Here is an 18,404-nt window from a genome sequence, read left to right on the forward strand (position 1 = left end):
TGGAGAAGGAAATGGCTCCCCACTCCAGTACTCTTGCCTGGAAAATCCCATGGACAGAGGAGCCTGGGAGGCTGCAGTCCATGGGGTCGCTAAGAGTTGGACACAACTGTAGTGACTTAGCAGCAGCAGCAGGGAGTGTGGAATGGTATCTCGTGATTATAATTTGAATTTCTCAAATAACTAACGATGTACTTTTTTTATGTGCTTATTGTGTCGGAGCGGAGTGTTAGTCACTTAGTGGTGTCCAGCCCTTTGTGACCCTGTGGACTGTAGCCCACAAGACTCCTCTGTCCATGGAGTTCTCTAAGCAAGAATACTGGAGTGGGTTGCCGTTTCTTTCTCTAGTGTATCTTCCCAACCCAGGGATTGAAGCTAGGTCTCCTGCATTGAAGGCAGATTCTTTACCATCTGAGCCAGCGTATCATCTTTGGTAAAACGTCTGTTCAGATCTCTTGCCCATTCTAAAACTGGGTTGTTTGTCTTATTGAATTATAAGATGAGGTATGTGATTTGCAAATATTTTGTATCAATTTGTGCTTCTCTTCACTTTCTTAATGATGTCTTTTGAAATGTAAAAGTTTTAAATTTCCACAAAGTCCAATTTATTAATTTTTAAATGTATGGATTTTGTGTTTTGTGTTATATATGATGTTGTACCTAAAAAAATCTTTACCTAACCAAAGGTCTCAAAGATTTTCTCATAAAACTTTTATATTTTTTTCTCTTAAAAGTTTTTTAGTTTTAGCTCTCACATTTAGGTCTCTGATGCATTTTGTGACTTTTGTGTATGATATGAGATAAGGGCCTAAATGAATCTTTTTTGCATATGGATATCCGGTTGTCTCAGCACCATTTGTTAAAAAGACTATCATTTCTCCCAATAAATTGCCTTAGGATTTTTGTCTAAAATCAAGTGACCATAAATACAGGTTTATTTCTGGACTCTTGATTCTGTTCCAGTGATCTGTTTGCCTGCCTCTATGCCAGTACCACACACTGTCTTGATAGTGAAAATCTTCCAAATATGTTTTCCTTTTTCAAAATTGTTTTAACTCTTGAGTCTTTTGCATTTCCATGTAAATTTTAAAATAAGCTTGTCTAATTCTGAGAAGAAAAAAAAAGCATGTTGGAATTTTATGTGTATTTGTATCTCCTTATTTTTTACATGAAGATAACATATAACAAATAATCTTATGCATTTTGACTCTTTTTTACTTATTAGTATATTCTAAAAATCACTCCAGATCAGTTTGTAGAGATCTTTCCCATTGTTTCTTTTTAACAGCTGCACAGTATTCCACCAAGTAAACGTACCTTAATTCTTTACCTATTTATTATGGACATTTAGGTTTTTTCCAGTATTTTGTAATTACAAATTCTGCAGTGAATAACCTTATGTATATTAATTTTTACTGTTGTTGGAGATTCCTAGAAATGGGATGGCTGGTTAAAAGGTAAATATGTATTTCTCTACATTAAAAAAATAGTGCCTGTGTGGCTTACTTCTGTTTTACTCCTCAGATATTGATGAATGTGAAAATGAACTCAATGGAGGCTGTGTCCATGACTGTTTGAATATTCCTGGCAATTATCGCTGCACTTGTTTCGATGGCTTCATGTTGGCTCATGATGGTCATAATTGTCTCGGTAAGAAAAACAGGTAGAAATGGTAATTATCATTTACCTCCCCTCTAGCACCCCACCCCTTTCTTTTCTTTGACAAAAACATATTCATTAAAAGAAAACTGGGGTCATAAAACTTGTGTTTTCTGGCTCCCGAGAAATCATACACCCTCATAGAAAACCAGGGTATGTATTTAAGTTTTTATCTGGTCATTCATAATATAAACCCTCCATTGTCCAAGGAGGTGGGTGGATATTGCCATTAGTACTTATTGACTTTCTGGCATTGACTTGTTACTTTTAAGATCTTTAGTCTTGTGTTAAAAGGGTCTTGACTTAAAGCTATTTCTTTAATCCTGTAAATACCTCTATTCCAGAATCATGTAAAACTATTTGTCGTAAATATTCCACATGTGTGCTTGGATCTCAGCCAGATAGACTCCCTTCTTTTTCCTTCAAAGAGAGAAAAATTAAAACAGAAACCTTCCATTAACATCCTCCTAGTATCCCACAAACCAAAAACATCTGTTAGAGTTTCAGTCTCTGAGTTAGGAACTGCAAAGAGCATTGTTTACATTGGTTCCTTATGCTAGGAATAAAACAGAACTTAAAAATAGCAAGCAGTTGGATAGGGTTGAATGTTGGATGGTCTTAGAAGATGCGGCACACCTGGAAGGCAAGTGTTTATGGCCTAATTGCACTTGAAGGCCGATGTTAGCAGTGGTACAGAGGACATCATGGGACTCGGAGGACGTCAGATTCCTTTGGCATCAATCCTTCATGTGGTTGACCCACTGATATCCATTTGGCTAACCAAGAGAAGCTTGAGCCAGGCCCCACCTCTGCAGGGACAGCTAATTCAGATGCTCCCTTGCTGTGCAGTGGAAATGGCCACTTGATCAAATGCTTTGAGATGAGCATGGTGGTGGTGGTGATTTAGTCACCAAGTTAAGTCCAACTCTTACGATCCCATGATCCCGTAGACTGTAGCCTGCCAGGCTCCTCTGTCCATGGGATTTCCCAGGCAAGAATGCTGGAATGGGTTGCCATTTCCTTCTCTAGGGGATCTTTCCAACCCAGGGATCAAACCTGCATCTGGCTCCTGCATTACAGGCAGTCTGCTGTCTTGCAGGCAGATTCTTTACCGACGGAGCTGCTGGGGAAGCCCTAAAGGTCACTAAGTGAGTATAGGCCGAACTTGTATTTTGAGTGTTGGGGGAAGGAGAGTATTTGGGACTTAGGCCTGATATGACCTTTGTCATGTCACCTGATGTCGACTCTGTCCCTCCCTGTCTGTGTGTGGTATGAGAGGTCCAGCACTGGTTAGACCACTTGGCCTTCCAAGCCTGCAGCTCTCAGGGAGGAGAGATTGAGGGCTGGGAGTCACTAATCCCTCTGCAACTTTCTAGGTCATCAGCACCACCAAAAGACACATTAGAGACACAGTCCTGAGAGCAGCAATAAATTGAGATTAATTAAAAACTAAAAAAAAAAGAAAGAAATTATATTTAGTGTGTAATTTACAGTATGTTTAAAAAAAACACCACACATTTTCTGCGGGAAATCACTTATTTCCCTTTGATTAGCCAATGGCATGTTGAGGATCTGTAGTTGATGGAAGACCCATTGATCAGTTGTGCTCAAACTCACAGCCTAGGGTAAGTGTGAACTTCTGAAGAACAACACGCAGAACTGTCCAAGAGTTAAGGACTAAGGACCTTGGGTGGGGTCATTTGGAGTAAAGGCCTGCTCAGAAATCCCGAGGCCCCAAGTTCTTCCTTGCCTGGCTCAGATATTTCAGCAGACTATTTCCATTTCCCCCTCTCTGGGCTCTCTTTCTGGGTTTGGAAGAGTCTGCCTTGCAGAAAGGCTCTGAGCATCCATTGAGTACCTCTGAAGGGGCTCAGGATTCTATGAAAAGGAAGGCGAGAGAAAATACAGTGATATGTGAAGAGCAGGGCCAGCACACAGAGAAACCTCTCTGCCATTTGGACTCAAAAGAGCAGAAAAGCATTTTGTGACAGGGAAGGAGCTCAGTATCAAAATTTAGGAGTGGCAGTTTCCTGTGTTCTCTTGGATGGCCCCTACCTCTCCTCGGCCCCTGAGCCTACACCTGCTGCCGATATATGAGCCAGGATACGCAGGGGACAAACACCACTGAGTTCTGGCTGTCTACCCAGATTGCTCTAGGATCTTGGGTGCCTGTGAGCCTGAAAAACAAAATGTAGCTCTTCCAGACAGCTCACCCCACCTGAATTCCATTTCTATTTATTGAATATCTGGGAGCACAGAATAGCTACTAGGTCTTGTAGCATCACTTGAGAAGTTTAAAATGACACCAGGTCTCATCCTATTAGCATCACTTGAGAAGTTTAAAATGACACCAGGTCTCATCCAAGGCTAGCTAGCCCAGTGTGGCCCAGATATCAGCGTTCTAACCTGCGGCCAGGTTGTGAAACACTGTTTTATGCTCTGAAGAAACTTACCAGCTTAGTGTGCATGTGAACTTTGGTATTAATTCATTCCCTGATAGCTCAATTGGTAAAGAATCCACCTGCAATGCGGGAGACCTGGGTTCGATTCCTGGGTTGGGAAGATCCCCTGGAGAAGGGAAAGACTACCTACTCCAGTATTCTGGCCTGGAGAACTCCATGGACTGTATAGTCCATGGGATTGCATAGAGTTGGACACGACTGAGTGACTTTCACTTTAATCCGAGTGCATCGCCCGACTTGATACATTTCTGATTGCTTTGGAGAAAAGGAATAGTGGGTGAAGCATAGGGTAGGGTGGGGCAACTCAGAGCCAGGCCAGGTGTTGGTATCCAGAGAGGCAGATTGCTCCTGCTCTCCCCAGTCCTCTCTGCAGGAACAGCCGGGCCAGGTGTGTCCCAGCATCTCTCATCCTCCGGAATGTGCTCCCTTCACCCTTTGGCACGGAGAAGGGCGAGTTTGTTAGGCTTCAGGGGATGGCTGGAGTCCCATCAGTTTAGAAAGACATCTGCTGGGTAGTGTGGGAGGACGGATGACTGTAAGATCTGAAGCTTGAAACCAGATAACAGATATTTAAATGTGAATGTTCCTGTTACAGATGCCCCCAGGAGCTAGTGATAGGCACATGGGAAATCAGGGCTGGAGAAAATAAATTGCTTTTTACATTAGCCTTCTCCTCGAGCCTCTATCAGATCTGAGATTTTTCTGGAAGTTTCCTCTTCTTTAGCTCTGATGATGCTATGCTCTTCTTCTTGTTTGTTCATGCATTGAAGAGTTAATATGTGACTGCAGGTTACAGGGCTATGCTAAATATATATATATATTTTAAAAATCTGTCTTCAAGGAGTTTGCAATCTAGTGGAGATGGATAAATAAACAATTTTGAGGAGTCAAAAGGTACAAATTTAAAAAAAAAATTTGAGAATGCATAGCGATAAGTGTATTGATGGAGCCGTGTGCAGGAGAGTTTGTGACTCAGTGGAAGAAAGGTCCTCTAACCTTCCCTGGGGGCACAGCACTGGGTCAAGGCTCCCTCCCTCCCTGCTGATGGCTTCTTTATTGGGGCTCCAGCTCTCTCATCCTGCTGCCCTCAGAGTTCTCCAAATTCTTCCTCTGGCCGTCTCCTCACTCTCCTCTCCTCTCCCTTCCTACACTCCTGCCTTTGACTTGCTCAGCTGCCTCCAGCATTTTATCAGGACACCACAAGTAAGTGGTTTCCAGAGCTGTCTTCACGCCAGGCTCAGGTTTCCCACAGCCTACTGGATCTAGCCCTGGATGTCAGCATCTCAAATGTATCACCTCCCTGCCCTGCTGGGGACCAAACAATCTCCACTCCCAGTTCTTCCCCATGTTTCTCAGCCACGTCACCCTATGTCCACATGACACCTTGTCCACAGTTCTCCTTTATTTCTTCCATCATAGGCATCTCCTCTGTTGTCCCCTTCTCCTCCTGCCCTCAGTCTTTCCCAGCATCAGGGTCTTTTCCTGTGAGTTGACTCTTCGCATTAGGCAGCTTAAGTATTGGAGCTTCAGCATCAGTCCTTCCAATGAATATTCAGGGTTGATTTTCTTTAGGTCACCAACTCAATGGGCATGAGTTTGAGCAAACTCCAGGAGATAGTGAAGGACAGGGATGTGCTGCACTTCTTGGAGTCGCAAAGAGTCAGACATGACAAGCAACTGAACAGCAGCAGGCATCCTCACGGCCAGGCCCCAGGTCAGGTGCCTACTGGCACCAGCTATGGCTATTTCAGGCGCATGCTTGAAGCTGGACTCCCAGGTTTCGATTCTTCCCTTCCCTGTGTCCCTCCCCCAGTGCTGTCTTATCCTTCCCAACATGAGGGGCTGACCGTGTCATCCCAGCTCCCGTGATTTCCAATTGCCTCTCTGATGAAGTGGGAACTTCTTCGCCTGGTATTTAAGGTCCTCTGCAGTGTGACCCCAATTTGTTTTCCCAGCTCTATCTCCTGTAACTTCCCTACCTATACCATGCTTCAGTCAAATTGAATGACCCACAGTTATCTGGACATACTCCATGTCCCCCAGCCTTCCTGCTACACTCATGCTCTTTCTTCTGCCTCCAGCCCCTTCTCCTGACTTATCATTGAAGAAAGACTGCAAGGCTCACGCCTTCATCAGCTTTTCCAAGGAACCCATCCTGAAACCCACAGCCAGATGTGACCTCCGTCCTCTGTACCACCATTTACCTTACCTCACCATTACTCCTACAGTGTCTCTTTCCCTTCGCTGAAGGGGATGCTCCTAGAGCCAGGGAATTGCATCTTACTCATCTGTGTCTTATTGTCTCCTCTAGCACTGAGCTTTGGAAAGAGAAGGTGAATACTCACTGGACTGATTGCCTTGTGTCCAGGTGGAGGGCCTGTTTAAGGGAGCCACGGACTTGTGAGGGGAGGGCTGGAGTTAATTACCTGCAGTCCCACTAGCTTCAATTCTGAGAGCTTCTGTGACACAAGGACCTGAAGAGGGACCTCGTCTCTGCTTAGCAGGAGCCCCTGAGCTGCTGGGCAGTGGGGTGGGGAGTTGGGTGGGGTATGGGAGTGTGCCAGGGAGGGGGTGTGTGTGAAGCAGCCGCACAAGCAAAGGCTCAGCCTTCTCCCCCTGCAGACGTGGACGAGTGCCTGGAGAACAATGGTGGCTGCCAGCACACCTGCGTCAACGTCATGGGGAGCTACGAGTGCCGCTGCAAGGAGGGCTTCTTCCTGAGCGACAATCAGCACACGTGCATTCACCGCTCAGAAGGTATCTCTGCTTGGCCGGGGGGAGGCGGGGAGAGGGGCAGGGTCACATCTGAGAGTCCCCCTACCCCCCAGTGACTCTAGAGGGAAAGCGTGCCGTGTATAAAGTCTGGAGGCCTGATGAGTACGCAGGGTATTTCAGCTTCACCTTCTTCACCTGGCAAAATGAGAGAGTTGGTCTGGGTGAGATCTGAGGTCTCTTCAGACTCTCACAGTTGCTGATTCTAATCTCTAAATAGAGCACATTTCAAACATGACGATGTCTCAGAAGAAATGATCTGCCAAGTTTTTGAAAAAGGTGCCGCAAAGCACAGCACCAAGTGCAAGCCTGCTCTTAGTGGGGAGGGCGGGAGGGGCTGGAGCCTTCCTGTGGAGACTCAGTAAACGGCCGTTTTCAGCAAGAGCGGGCCTTCCCTATATTTTGTATTTTTGAACTCTGACCTCTGGGATTCCAGGGGGCAGGTGGACCCCTTCCCCAGACTGGGGGGTCTCTATTTTAGGGTTTCCTTCACCCATATTGCCACTCACCATTTCTCCATAAATTTGCAGAAAACTCTCCTCTGGTGGCTTTCGTTCTCTCTGCTTTGTGTTTCTATCTATTTTCTTTTTCTGTTAGTTCAGTGGATTGTCAGGAGGGAAAGGCATTAAGTTCTTGTGGCCAGCCAGCCATTTTTAACTCAGTGCTGTGGTTTCCATTCTTCCCTGCTTTCTTAAGCCACAGAGCCACACTTTGATGGCTGTATGTCTCCCATGGCTGTCCGTGCCTGCTTTTAAGGGAAGTGCTCCAAACACTAGACTGTGAACCCCTTTGTGCTGGTTGTTCATCCTCATAAGTTAAAATGAGGTGATTTTCAGTTTTTCTGCTATTTAATCACAAGATTTATAGATTTATTATTTTAATTGTGGTAGTTTTAGTGATTTTTCAAGGGTTTCTTTGTGGAAGATGATTTTTGCCTCATTTTCCAAGAATGATGGCTCCTTCCTTAGCCCTCACCAGCTGTTTGGGTACTAAGAAGAGGAGTCAGAGAAATGGGGAGTTGGATGCTCTTATCCCCCAGCCTGCTTACTGTCAGAGTGTGAGCTGGTTACGCATAGCCCCTGGCTCTGATCAGGTGATCTTTTATCTCTTTAGGTGTGGCCCTTGACTGAGTAGCAGGTTTGATTTTCATTTCCCCTGCAGGGTTCTCTGGACTCTCCCATGAGCTGTGCCTCTTGTTGGAGGCTGAATTAAGAGGCCAGCAGCACGAGAATGATCCTGATCTCAGGGCCCCTCCCGTTTGGTTGCTCAAAGCTGCTTCCTGGAAAGTCCCTCTGGCTTCCTCCTCAGGTGGCGGGGAGGCAGAGCTGTGCTTGAACACCCCCAGTATGGGTCCCATCTCTCGTGAAGCCACTGGAAATGATTAAGACCTTCTCTTACCCTCGCTCCTCCAAAGCAGTGATTCAGCCCCTTTCTCCTGTCCCCAAGTCCCCAGACTGATTACAGACACAGGCTCCTCAGACTGCAAGACCATAGGAGCAGTTCCTTTCCGCAATCTGTGTTTTCTAAGTTTTTTATGATTCAGACATTCTTAGAACCCCTAAAGAGTGTTTAAAATGAGCATATTTGTTTGGGGCTAAAACCCAAGTCCAAGTATTGGAGTTGTGTTCTGGAAGCACTCTGTGATTTTCTGTTGTGTTTCAACCTGGCTGCTGGGTGAATTCACAGTGGCGTGAGCCCACAGATTAGAGCAGTTTGCAGCTGCCCAATTCCATTGTAGGGTTTTAACTCTCCAAATCGGAGAAGGCAATGGCACCCCACTCCAGTACTCTTGCCTGGAAAATCCCATGGACGGAGGAGCCTGGTAGGCTGCAGTCCATGGGGTCTCTAAGAGTCGGGCACAACTGAGCGATTTCACTTTCGCTTTTCACTTTCATGCATTGGAGAAAGAAATGGCAACCCACTCCAGTGTTCTGGAGAATCCCAGGGATGGGGGAGCCTAGTGGGCTGCTGTCTAGGGGGTCGCACAGAGTTGGACACGACTGAAGTGACTTAGCAGCAGCAGCACCTCTCCAAATAGAACCAGCTGTAAACAGTATTCCCCTTAGGATGCCCTCCTTGAAGTGCACATTAAACTCCTGAAATCTATATTAAAATAGACTTTAAAATCCACAGCTGATCCTTTAAAAATGGTTGAAAGAAGGTAAACACTGCAAGCTAGTATTTTCTAGAGTCATCAATGTTGTTATTAATAATTATATACTAAATGTTCTTTAATATAAGGGATCACACTAGTTAATTCCAAGAGAAACTCAAGCTATTTGTGTTTTTTTCATCCTTAGAGACCCCAAAGTTCTGATAAAGAGACTGTGTGTTTTCACCCATGTAATGGGGGTAGGCTGGAGAGAGACACATGGCCCCAGCCTGCCTTTGTCCCTATTCATGGGTGCTCAGGCTCTCAAAATGAGCATTCCTCTTTTGTTTTGTCCTCTCTGAGAATATTTCTAAATGTTTGCACCACTGCCTTTTTAGAGTAGTGGGCAAGGTGGCAGGTTAGTGAGTAAGGGGCTGTGCTGTTAACAGGGGCTGTTTCTTCCTTTTCTTGCCCTATTTGCAAAGCTTATTTTTATTCAGTTTCCAATAATGTACTTCAGTGAGACCCTGGGCCAGGGGTCCCCCAGAATGGGATATTTTTCAGGTTTCTGAGCTGTTTCCTTCCTGGTGAACTAACAGTCCTAAACATAACTGTCCAGGCAGTTTCTGGGATAGCCAGGACCCTAGCTGGGTCGCCCAGTTTGGACCAGTCCATCTGCCTACCCTAGCAGTGGCCTTGTTTTGAGTCAGGTACTCTGAAAAGCTTCGGGGACCCCTCTTAAAAAGCCCTTAGCATTCCCAGAGCCATTTAAACCTTTAGTGTCTTCTGGTAACTTTAGGTCTTGCTTGATATGATATGACATCAGGGGGCAACTTCTTTGTGCATCCCCATGGTATCTGGTGCACAGTCAGTTCTTACAAAATATTGCTTGTGCAAATGAATTGCTCTGAGAAGCAGTAAAGGTCACTTTGCAAACATCTTAACAGACTTGTAAAGGGAATGAAAAAGAAAAAGAGGAAGAAGCAGCTGATTTGTATGGGAGTGTACTTTGCGGTGCTTCCCCCATCCCCCACCCTGGGAACCATCTTGTGCAGCCCAGCATCAGAAACGTCGGAAAGGCCGGCATGAGATGTGGAGGATAGTCTCCTGTAGGGAAGGGAAATGATGTTTCTACTGCTGCCTTTTCTTGGGCACTGTTATATTTACCCCCAGATGCTCCTGGAGCCTGTTATTGTAAATGCCCTGCTGATCCAAGAACAACTGTAATGCTGGCTGTAATGCTGGCTCCTTCTTAGGAGGACAGCGTGCTTCCTGGAGGCAGCTCCCACCTCCTGTGGCATCTTAGTACTGGGAGCAAATAATGTCTTCAGAAATCACTGGCCCAAGCCAAGAGAAAGCTCCCCTCTCCGACCCAGTGCAAGCTTCTTTCTGTGTTAATTGACAGCAGCCCTTGGCACGGGTGAATGGATCCCAACCACCTCCAGCAGATTGAGTGCTGGAGCTCAAACAGCTCGTAACTGTCAGATTAAAAAAAAGGTTTTAAGAGAATGTGGGATGTATTAGCTGTTGCCCTCTCTTTTGGAATAGAAATGACATCTGTGTATTAAAACAATCATTCCAGTTAAGCATAGATCCATGGGGCCCATGGTGAGATTTGGAGAGAAATGACTTTTGACTTCATTAGAACCAATTGGCTAAGGTTTTAGGGGCACAATACAGAGCAGTATTGGATCCTGGAGAAGTCGAATGAAATCTTTTTGTACTCATGTTAAAAGAGTGCCACTTCCAGTATTAGAAAATGTCTTGTCAGTGCAGAATCAATGAGAACAAAATCCCTACTCTTAAAAATGTTTTAGAGTTACATTGCACAAAGGCAAAAAAGCATCACATGAATACATACCTATTTAGTTCAGTTCAGTCACTCAGTCATGTCTGACTCTTTGCAACCCAATAGACTGCAGCACACCAGGCTTCCCTGTCCATCACCAACTCCCGGAGCTTGCTCAAACTGATGTCCATCGAGTTGGTGATGCCATTCAACCATCTCATCCTCTGTCGTCCCCTTCTCCTCCTGTCTTCAATCTTTCCCAGCATCAGGGTCTTTTCTAATGAGTCAGTTCTTCGCATCAGGTGGCCAAAGTATTGGCGCTTCACCTTCAGCATCAGTCCTTCCAATGAATATTCAGGACTGATTTCCTTTAGGATGGACTGGTTGGATCTCCCATGCAGTCCAAGGGACTCTCAAGAGTCTTCTCCAACACCACAGTTCAAAAGCATCAATTCTTCAGTGCTCAGCTTTCTTTATGGTCCAATTCTCACATCCATAATGACTACTGGAAAAACCATAGCTTTGACTATATGGACCTTTGTCGGTAATGTGTCTGCTTTTTATTTTTATTTTTTTTAATAAAATTATTTTTTTTTTAAAGAAATGAGGTCATTAGGAGATGGAATCAGCTGCCCCTCACCCCTCTCAGTCTAGATGAAGATGATGTCTCTGCTTTTTAATATGCTGTCTAGGTTGGTTGGAGCTTTTCTTCCAAGGAGCAAGCATCTTTTGATTTCATGGCTGCAGTTACCATCTGCAGTGGTTTTGGAGCCCAAGAAAATAAAATATCTTACTGAACCCCATGAACAGTATGAATAAGAAAAAAAGATATGACATACCTATTAATGTTGTGCAAACCAGGGAGAGGTTTTGAGAATACTCTTGGGTATGATAACAGTTCCTGCAGAGTGCTAGGATATGGCAGAGTCCTAAAGAATTGGTATTGAGAAGAGGCATGAACAGATGTCTGTTTTGCTGCAACCCCATCAGTTAGATGCATGCTAACCCATCTAGGAAAATAACTCCCTTCCCACCATATTTATCACAAGATCAGGCCTAATGAAAATTACAATTTACTCGGGAAGGATTTTACAGCAGCTCAAGGAAACCACATGTATGAGGTCTCTCTTTCTGTTCTTTCTGCTGTTGACCTCTGAGCCTGCTGAGGGAGGGCCCAGGAACTAACTGAAGGTGGTCACATAAGTGAGGTCCCTGGGCAGGTGTCCACGGGGTGATGCCAAAATACAGAAGTAGTCACAGTAGCCTCCAGAGTGTGGATTTGGTGGGGGTAGAGAGGAGGGTTGAAATTTTCTGAAAATCATCTTCGAGAATATATGAAAAGGAGGATTTCCCTGGTTAAGACTCTGCTCCAAATGTAGGGGGCTTGGGTTCCATCCCTGGTCAGAGACCTAAGATCCCATATGCTGCAGAGCATGGTGCTCCCCTGCCCCCCCCAAAAAAGAATATGTGAAAAGGTTGAGAATCTTCACCTATCTGCAGATTTTTGTAGAGAGATTCTCCTTTTCTGTTTGCATTCTTGATCAGCATGGGTAACAGCATGGAAGAGATAAGAGTCTGAGGACAAGTTCCTGGGGTCCACAGGTTCTGATTCCACATCCAAAAGAGAGCTCCTAGTGGTACTTCTTTTTTTTAAATTTTTTGATCACACCACATGGGATCTTAGTTCCCTGCCCAGGGACTGAACCCAGGCCCTCTGCAGTGAAAGCATGGAGTCCTAACCACTGAACCGTGAGGGAATTCCCCTCTAGTGGGTACTTTCTTCTTAGTGTATTGAGTGGGCTCCTATCTCTTTTGGAGAATTGAAACGTCCTATCTTTTGGGTGACATAAGAAAATTTTCACATCTCTGTTAACTGGCTTGATATGAATGACATATTCTTGTAAAATGTGGGGCTGATGGACATCCAGACAGGCAGGTCTGTGGCCTGCCTGCCAGCCCCTCCAGACACTCCAGGGCTCTGGATTCTGGTGCAACCTGGTCATCGGCTGCATGCTGCTGTTTTGCAGAGGGTCTGAGCTGCATGAATAAGAATCATGGCTGTAGTCACATCTGCAAGGAGGCCCCGAAGGGCAGTGTTGCCTGCGAGTGCAGGCCAGGCTTTGAACTGGCCAAGAACCAGAGAGATTGCATCTGTAAGTACAGACTGGTACCCCACCCCTCCCTGCACCCTGGGAACCATGAGCCATCCTACCCCAGAGGTTGTCTTGTGCAGCCCAGCATCAGAAACATCAGGGAAGGCAGCTGGCATGAGATACAGAGAATAGTCTCATGTAGGGAAGGAAAATGATGTTTCTAAAGGGACCAGTCAGAAGGAGCTCACACTCAGGAGTGAGGAATGTGAATGCTGGGGGACAGGTCTCCCTCTTTCCATGGAATAAAATAAAATTTCCTCATTTGGCAACTCTTTGATACCCGCTTCCTGCTTCTTGTGCAAGCCTCATCTACCTCCTTTCTCCAAACACCAAACTCCTTACTTTTGGAAGATAGTTCCCATTCTTTCATGCCTTCAAGGCTTTTCCAAGCCTCCTCCCCTTCCTGGCTTGGTGAATTCTCCCTCAATATTTACTTACTTATTTTTGGCTGTGCTGGGTCTTTGTTGCTGCAGGTGGGCTTTCTCTAGTTGTGACGAGCAGAGGCTAACTCTTCTCTGTGGTGCTCGGGCTTCTCATTGCAGAGGCTTCTCTTGTTATAGAGCACTGGGCTCCAGGGTGCACGGCCTTCAGTCGTTGCAGCACCACGGGCTTAAGTGCATGTGGGATCTTCCCAGACCGGGAATCGAACTTGTGTCCCCTACATTCTTATCCACTGTACCACCAGAAAAGTCCTCACTCAGTTTTTAATATCCTGCCTAACTTCTAATGATAAAGATAATAGGTACTTTGGGAGAGCATTTATTATGTGCAAAGGCTTATCTAAAAAGGTACCATATTCCATTTAATTCTTACAAGCATCACCTTATGAGCCAAGCTGAGAAAACTGTGGAGAAGGTAAAGCTGTAAGGTCACAGAGGGAGCGAGTGGCAAATGTAGGATTCACACATAGATCTAGCCTAACTGTAAGGCTTGCACTCCTAATCACCATGCTGCACGACCTCAGAAGCAGTCCCCGATGGCCTCAGACAAGGCAGCCAGTTTGTATTTTGGCTCCCACAGTGGTGTTTATTCCTCAATCATAGCACGTGGCTCTGTGGGTTGAAATGTATGTTTATGTGTTTGTTTCTCCAGCTATGAACCTCTCCAAGTCAGGGATTTTGTCTTACTTTTGCCTCTTGGTCTTGTCCTGGATGTGTTCAATACACATTTGTATAATGGATGAGTCAGTACATGGTGTACACAGTCCAGATGCAGCTGCCTCAGGATGAAGAAACACAATAATAGCTCCAACGGATAACAGGAAACAACCACCATTAAAGGTGTTTCTAAACCACTATTTATGCCAGAGGAAACACTGAGGGTTTCCTTTTAGGAACTCTTCCCAAAGTCATTGGGCTTCCATGGTGGTTCAGCTGGTGAAGAATCCGCCTGCTAATGCAGGAGACATATGAGATGAGGAAATGGCAACCCATTCCAATATTCTTGCTTGGAAGATTCCATAGAGGAGCTTGGTGGGCTGCAGGCCATGGGGTCTCAAAGAGTTGAACATGGTTGAGTGAACATGCACCTCTATTACATTTTGGGGTTTCTCAGGTGGCTCAGCAGGTAAAGAATCTGCTTGCAAATGCAGGAGATGCAGGAGTCATGGATTCGATCCTTGGGTCAGGAAGATCCCCTGGAGAAGGGCATGGCAACCCACTCCAGTATTCTTGCCTGGAGAATCCCTTGGACAGAGGAGCCTGACAGACTGCAGTCCCTAGTGTTGAAGAGAGTTGGACTGAGCATGCATGCAGCATGCCCAAAGTCATGGACCTTCTAGAAGATGCCCACAGTTTGCTAGGGTTGGTTGTTTACAGTGAGTAGACCCCCATGGTTAAGAGATGGAGAGACAGGGACTTCCCTGGTGGTCCAGTGGCTGAAACTCCGCACTCCCAAAGCAGGGGGCCCAGGTTTGATTCCTGGTTAGGAAACTAGTTCCCACATGCTGCTACTAAGACCTGGTGCAGCCAAATAAATAAATATTTTTTTAAAAATTGAGATGGAGAGGCAGTTTTGCTGGTGAGAGACTTCTCTCTGGTATCTCCATCACAAAGCAGAGCGCGGCCTCATAGCCTGACACACTAGGGCTGATGCCACCATCACCATCGGCAGGTTCTGACAGCCTCATAGGGCCCTAAAAGTGGGACTGGCTACAGCTGTCTTCAAAAAGAGGACCCAGGTCTCTGCAGGAGACTCACCTGTGGATGAGATCCAGCATTTTACAGCCTTTCAGGAGCCAGTAGGCTACCTGAGAGCTTATTTTTAAAGATTTAAAATGTTTTAAAGATATCATTGCTCAAATAATACCATAAGATTATATTTAGATAATATTATAAAACTTGAAATAATTTTAAAAAAACCCAGAATTTCACCACATAATCCAGCTGTTTTGCTTTTCTCATATTCCTATTTAGTTATTGACATGCATATGCAATTATTACACAGCTATAATCACAGAACATTTTCTTTCTTACAGCACAAATATAGTTTTAGTTCTTTTAAATTAAAAAATTAAAAATGATTGTATAAGAATTTAAACAGTCCGAAGAAACATATAACCTTCCCCCCTTCCCATTTCCTTTGCCAGAGGTAACTACTGTTCAGTTTGATGAACAGATAGTTTTGTGGTTGGCTTTCTTCCCCGCCTTGGCTTGTTATCAATGTGTTCATACACAGTCTTTGTAATTATTGGTTAATGTTGCATTAACTGTGCGAAGAGTCATCATTTCCTCTGATTACCCTCCCTTCTAACTAATCAGATATAATCTGATGAGAGAAATCCTAACATATACATATAAATTAAATACCATCTGTTCCAGACATAAAACGTGAAAGCATTTCCAAATGTCCTAGTACTTCTTCTGATAGAGCAGAGCACTAGTTTAGAATCTTTTGGTATCATTTCCTTTAAACGGTGAAAATCTCCCTCCACCTTCGCATCTCTGTCTTCCTATATAGTGTTGCTCAGATCTGTCATTCAGCATTTCTACAAATCTTATCGTGACTGCTTGCTTACATAGACAGGGATATGGACTGGGTCAAGGGTCTTTTATGCACAGTCCCTAGTACATGCTAGGGGCCTGAAGACTTCCTGAATGAAAATCAGAGCTCTTCCAGAGTAAACACAGCCCCAGGTGTGGACATCTCAGTGTTCGATGTGTCAATTCATTTTCTCTTAGTGACCTGTAACCATGGAAACGGTGGATGCCAGCACTCCTGTGAGGACACTGCTGAAGGCCCAGAGTGTAGCTGCCATCCTCAGTACAAGATGCACTCAGATGGGAGGAGCTGCCTCGGTGAATGGTGACCCCAACACTGGGTTAGGGTCTTCCCCAGCCTGCTTGCCACTAACCCAACCCTAACCCAAACCCTAAGTATTAATAGCGCTTGGAACCAGAGGTAGGGTGTTGCCAGTGCACTTGCCCTCGGGTTCCATGCTGCTTCACATGGGGCAGGGGGACCCTCCAGACGTGGAATGAGGCCCCTTTTCTCCCTGTGAGGACTCAGAGAGTACTTGATCCTCTCCTGGACTAGGCTGCTCCCAGAGCTGGTATTCTGGAGATTGGAACAACACCTCCCAAGAGACCAGGGCAACCGAAGTTACAGCTAGCTGTTCATTGTAACAGGGTGGCCTTTGCCGTCAGCAGAAGCCAGAGTTGCATACTTACGGCTGGATGCCTGCCCTGTCCATCATGATGTGTCCTTTGCTGACTCCATTTTAGAGGTTCCCCGATCCAAGATTCTTTTTGTCCTGAACTAGGGGTTCTGAAGTGAATCTGAAGCTTGTATTCCCCAGGGTCTGTGGTCAGTACAATATAATAAAAAAAACTCTTTCCCAAATTTAATGTCTATTAAGGCTCTGTGGCCATGTAACACAGAGCCTCATTGCAACATGTTTTTGTTGAGCAAAGAGTCACATTTCTCACATTGTTCTCGTGTCTGGGATTTCCAAGGAAGTGGTTGTGCTGGGGATGAACAATCTGACTCATTCAGTCTGAGAACTGTGCTTTCTGCGTCTCTTGCAGAGCGAGAGGACATTGCCCTGGAGGTGATGGAGAGCAACGCCACATCTGTGGCGGATGGGGATAAACGGGTGAAACGGCGGCTGCTCATGGGTAGGCACCTCACACACCCCCCCGAGCCCAGCCGCTGCATTGTCCCTTTCCCTCCCCAACTTACGGCCTCAGGACTGAACCTGGGGCCATGTGCCCCAGACCAGTTGGACCAGAGTCAGCAGCTCCTCTCCAGCTGGGGTATGTCTGTTCTCCATCCAGGACCATCCAGGACCCTTGGTCTGGTGGGAAGAACATCGGGTCCAGCCATCAGCGTAGCTGGTTAGCATCTGAAACTTGCCGTGGGACTTGGACAAACCGTGTCCTGGTCTTCCTCTAAAATGGATGTAATACAGTTGATCTCTTCAGGCTATCAGGAAGCTCAGTTGACAATAATATGCCAAAGTGCTCAGAGTCCACTGCCTGGGACTTACTGGGTGGTCAGTACATGTCAGATCCCCTCTCCACTGAGTAACTATGAAGAGAGAGGCATTTTGGGCAGCCCCTGCTTAGCATGGCACTTTGGCTGGGGTTTTGTCCACTGAGTCTTCTAGTTAAGACTCAGCCAGTGTTAATGGCAGGATAGATGAATGGAGAAGGGTGGCACTTGGCTAAGGGACACAGGGAGGTCTGCCAGCAGGCCCGCTGGAGCTGGAGGCCACAGACAGCAGACGCTCAGCCTTGGCTGTGGGGCGGGAATCAAGCAGCTCCTTTGATGTTATTATTCTGGAGAAAGCTTGGCTTGACCTAAATGAAACTGATCTTTTGATAGCTTCTGGATGTAACGGTCAGGTAAGATGTTAAGCAGCCATTGGTTACCAGGCAGGTGACATTTCTGAGCTCTTTTCTGCTCTGCCCTATTAAAATTATTATTTTTAATTGCCTTAGAACAGTATATATGAATAATATAAAAACCTTAAAATGTTAATTAGTGCTTAATAGTACTTGTAATGAAATAGATCATTTCCCTGTCTCATAACTTGCCATTTGCCAGCGGTCACAATTTTTAATTCTCCTGGTTGTTTCTTCTTCTCCTGACTTACCCTCCCCCATATTTCTGAAAAGGGAAGTGTATATAGTTGCTTGTTGATGTCAGGTGTTTTTTTTTCCCTGCACCACAGGGTTCATGGGATCTTAGTTCCCTGACCAGTTATCGAACTTGCATCCTAGGTAATGAGAGCACAAAGTCTTAAGTGCTAGACTGCCAGGGAATTCCCCTGATGCATCAGTTTTAAGTGTTAGTTTTTTACTTCCTACCACAGAGGATTAAGTTGTTAAGCTCCCTTTTGACCCCCTCCCCCAATACACACACAACTCCCTCATTCCCTTAACATGTTGTTATTCAGTCACTAAGTTGTGTCCGACTCTTTGCAACCCAATGGACTATAGCCTGCCAGGTTCCTCTGTCCATGGGATTCTCCAGGCAAG

At 45.4% G+C, this 18,404-nt stretch overlaps 1 protein-coding gene across 4 annotated transcripts in view; it reads left to right on the forward strand.

Annotated features, from left to right (window-relative positions):
• Positions 1-18,404, forward strand: part of SCUBE2 (signal peptide, CUB domain and EGF like domain containing 2) — a 69,929-nt gene that overhangs the window by 6,558 nt on the left and 44,967 nt on the right. For all 4 annotated transcript variants that reach the window (XM_068988504.1, XM_068988506.1, XM_068988505.1 and 1 more), the window contains exons 3-7: positions 1,522-1,647; positions 6,741-6,875; positions 12,799-12,924; positions 16,104-16,220; positions 16,950-17,039. In XM_068988504.1, the coding sequence (XP_068844605.1) occupies positions 1,522-1,647; positions 6,741-6,875; positions 12,799-12,924; positions 16,104-16,220; positions 16,950-17,039 (594 nt within the window). The remainder of the gene's footprint in view (positions 1-1,521; positions 1,648-6,740; positions 6,876-12,798; positions 12,925-16,103; positions 16,221-16,949; positions 17,040-18,404) is intronic.

Source organism: Capricornis sumatraensis, chromosome 16 (genome assembly GCF_032405125.1).
Source record: "Capricornis sumatraensis isolate serow.1 chromosome 16, serow.2, whole genome shotgun sequence".
NCBI classification, from domain to species: Eukaryota; Metazoa; Chordata; class Mammalia; order Artiodactyla; family Bovidae; genus Capricornis; species Capricornis sumatraensis.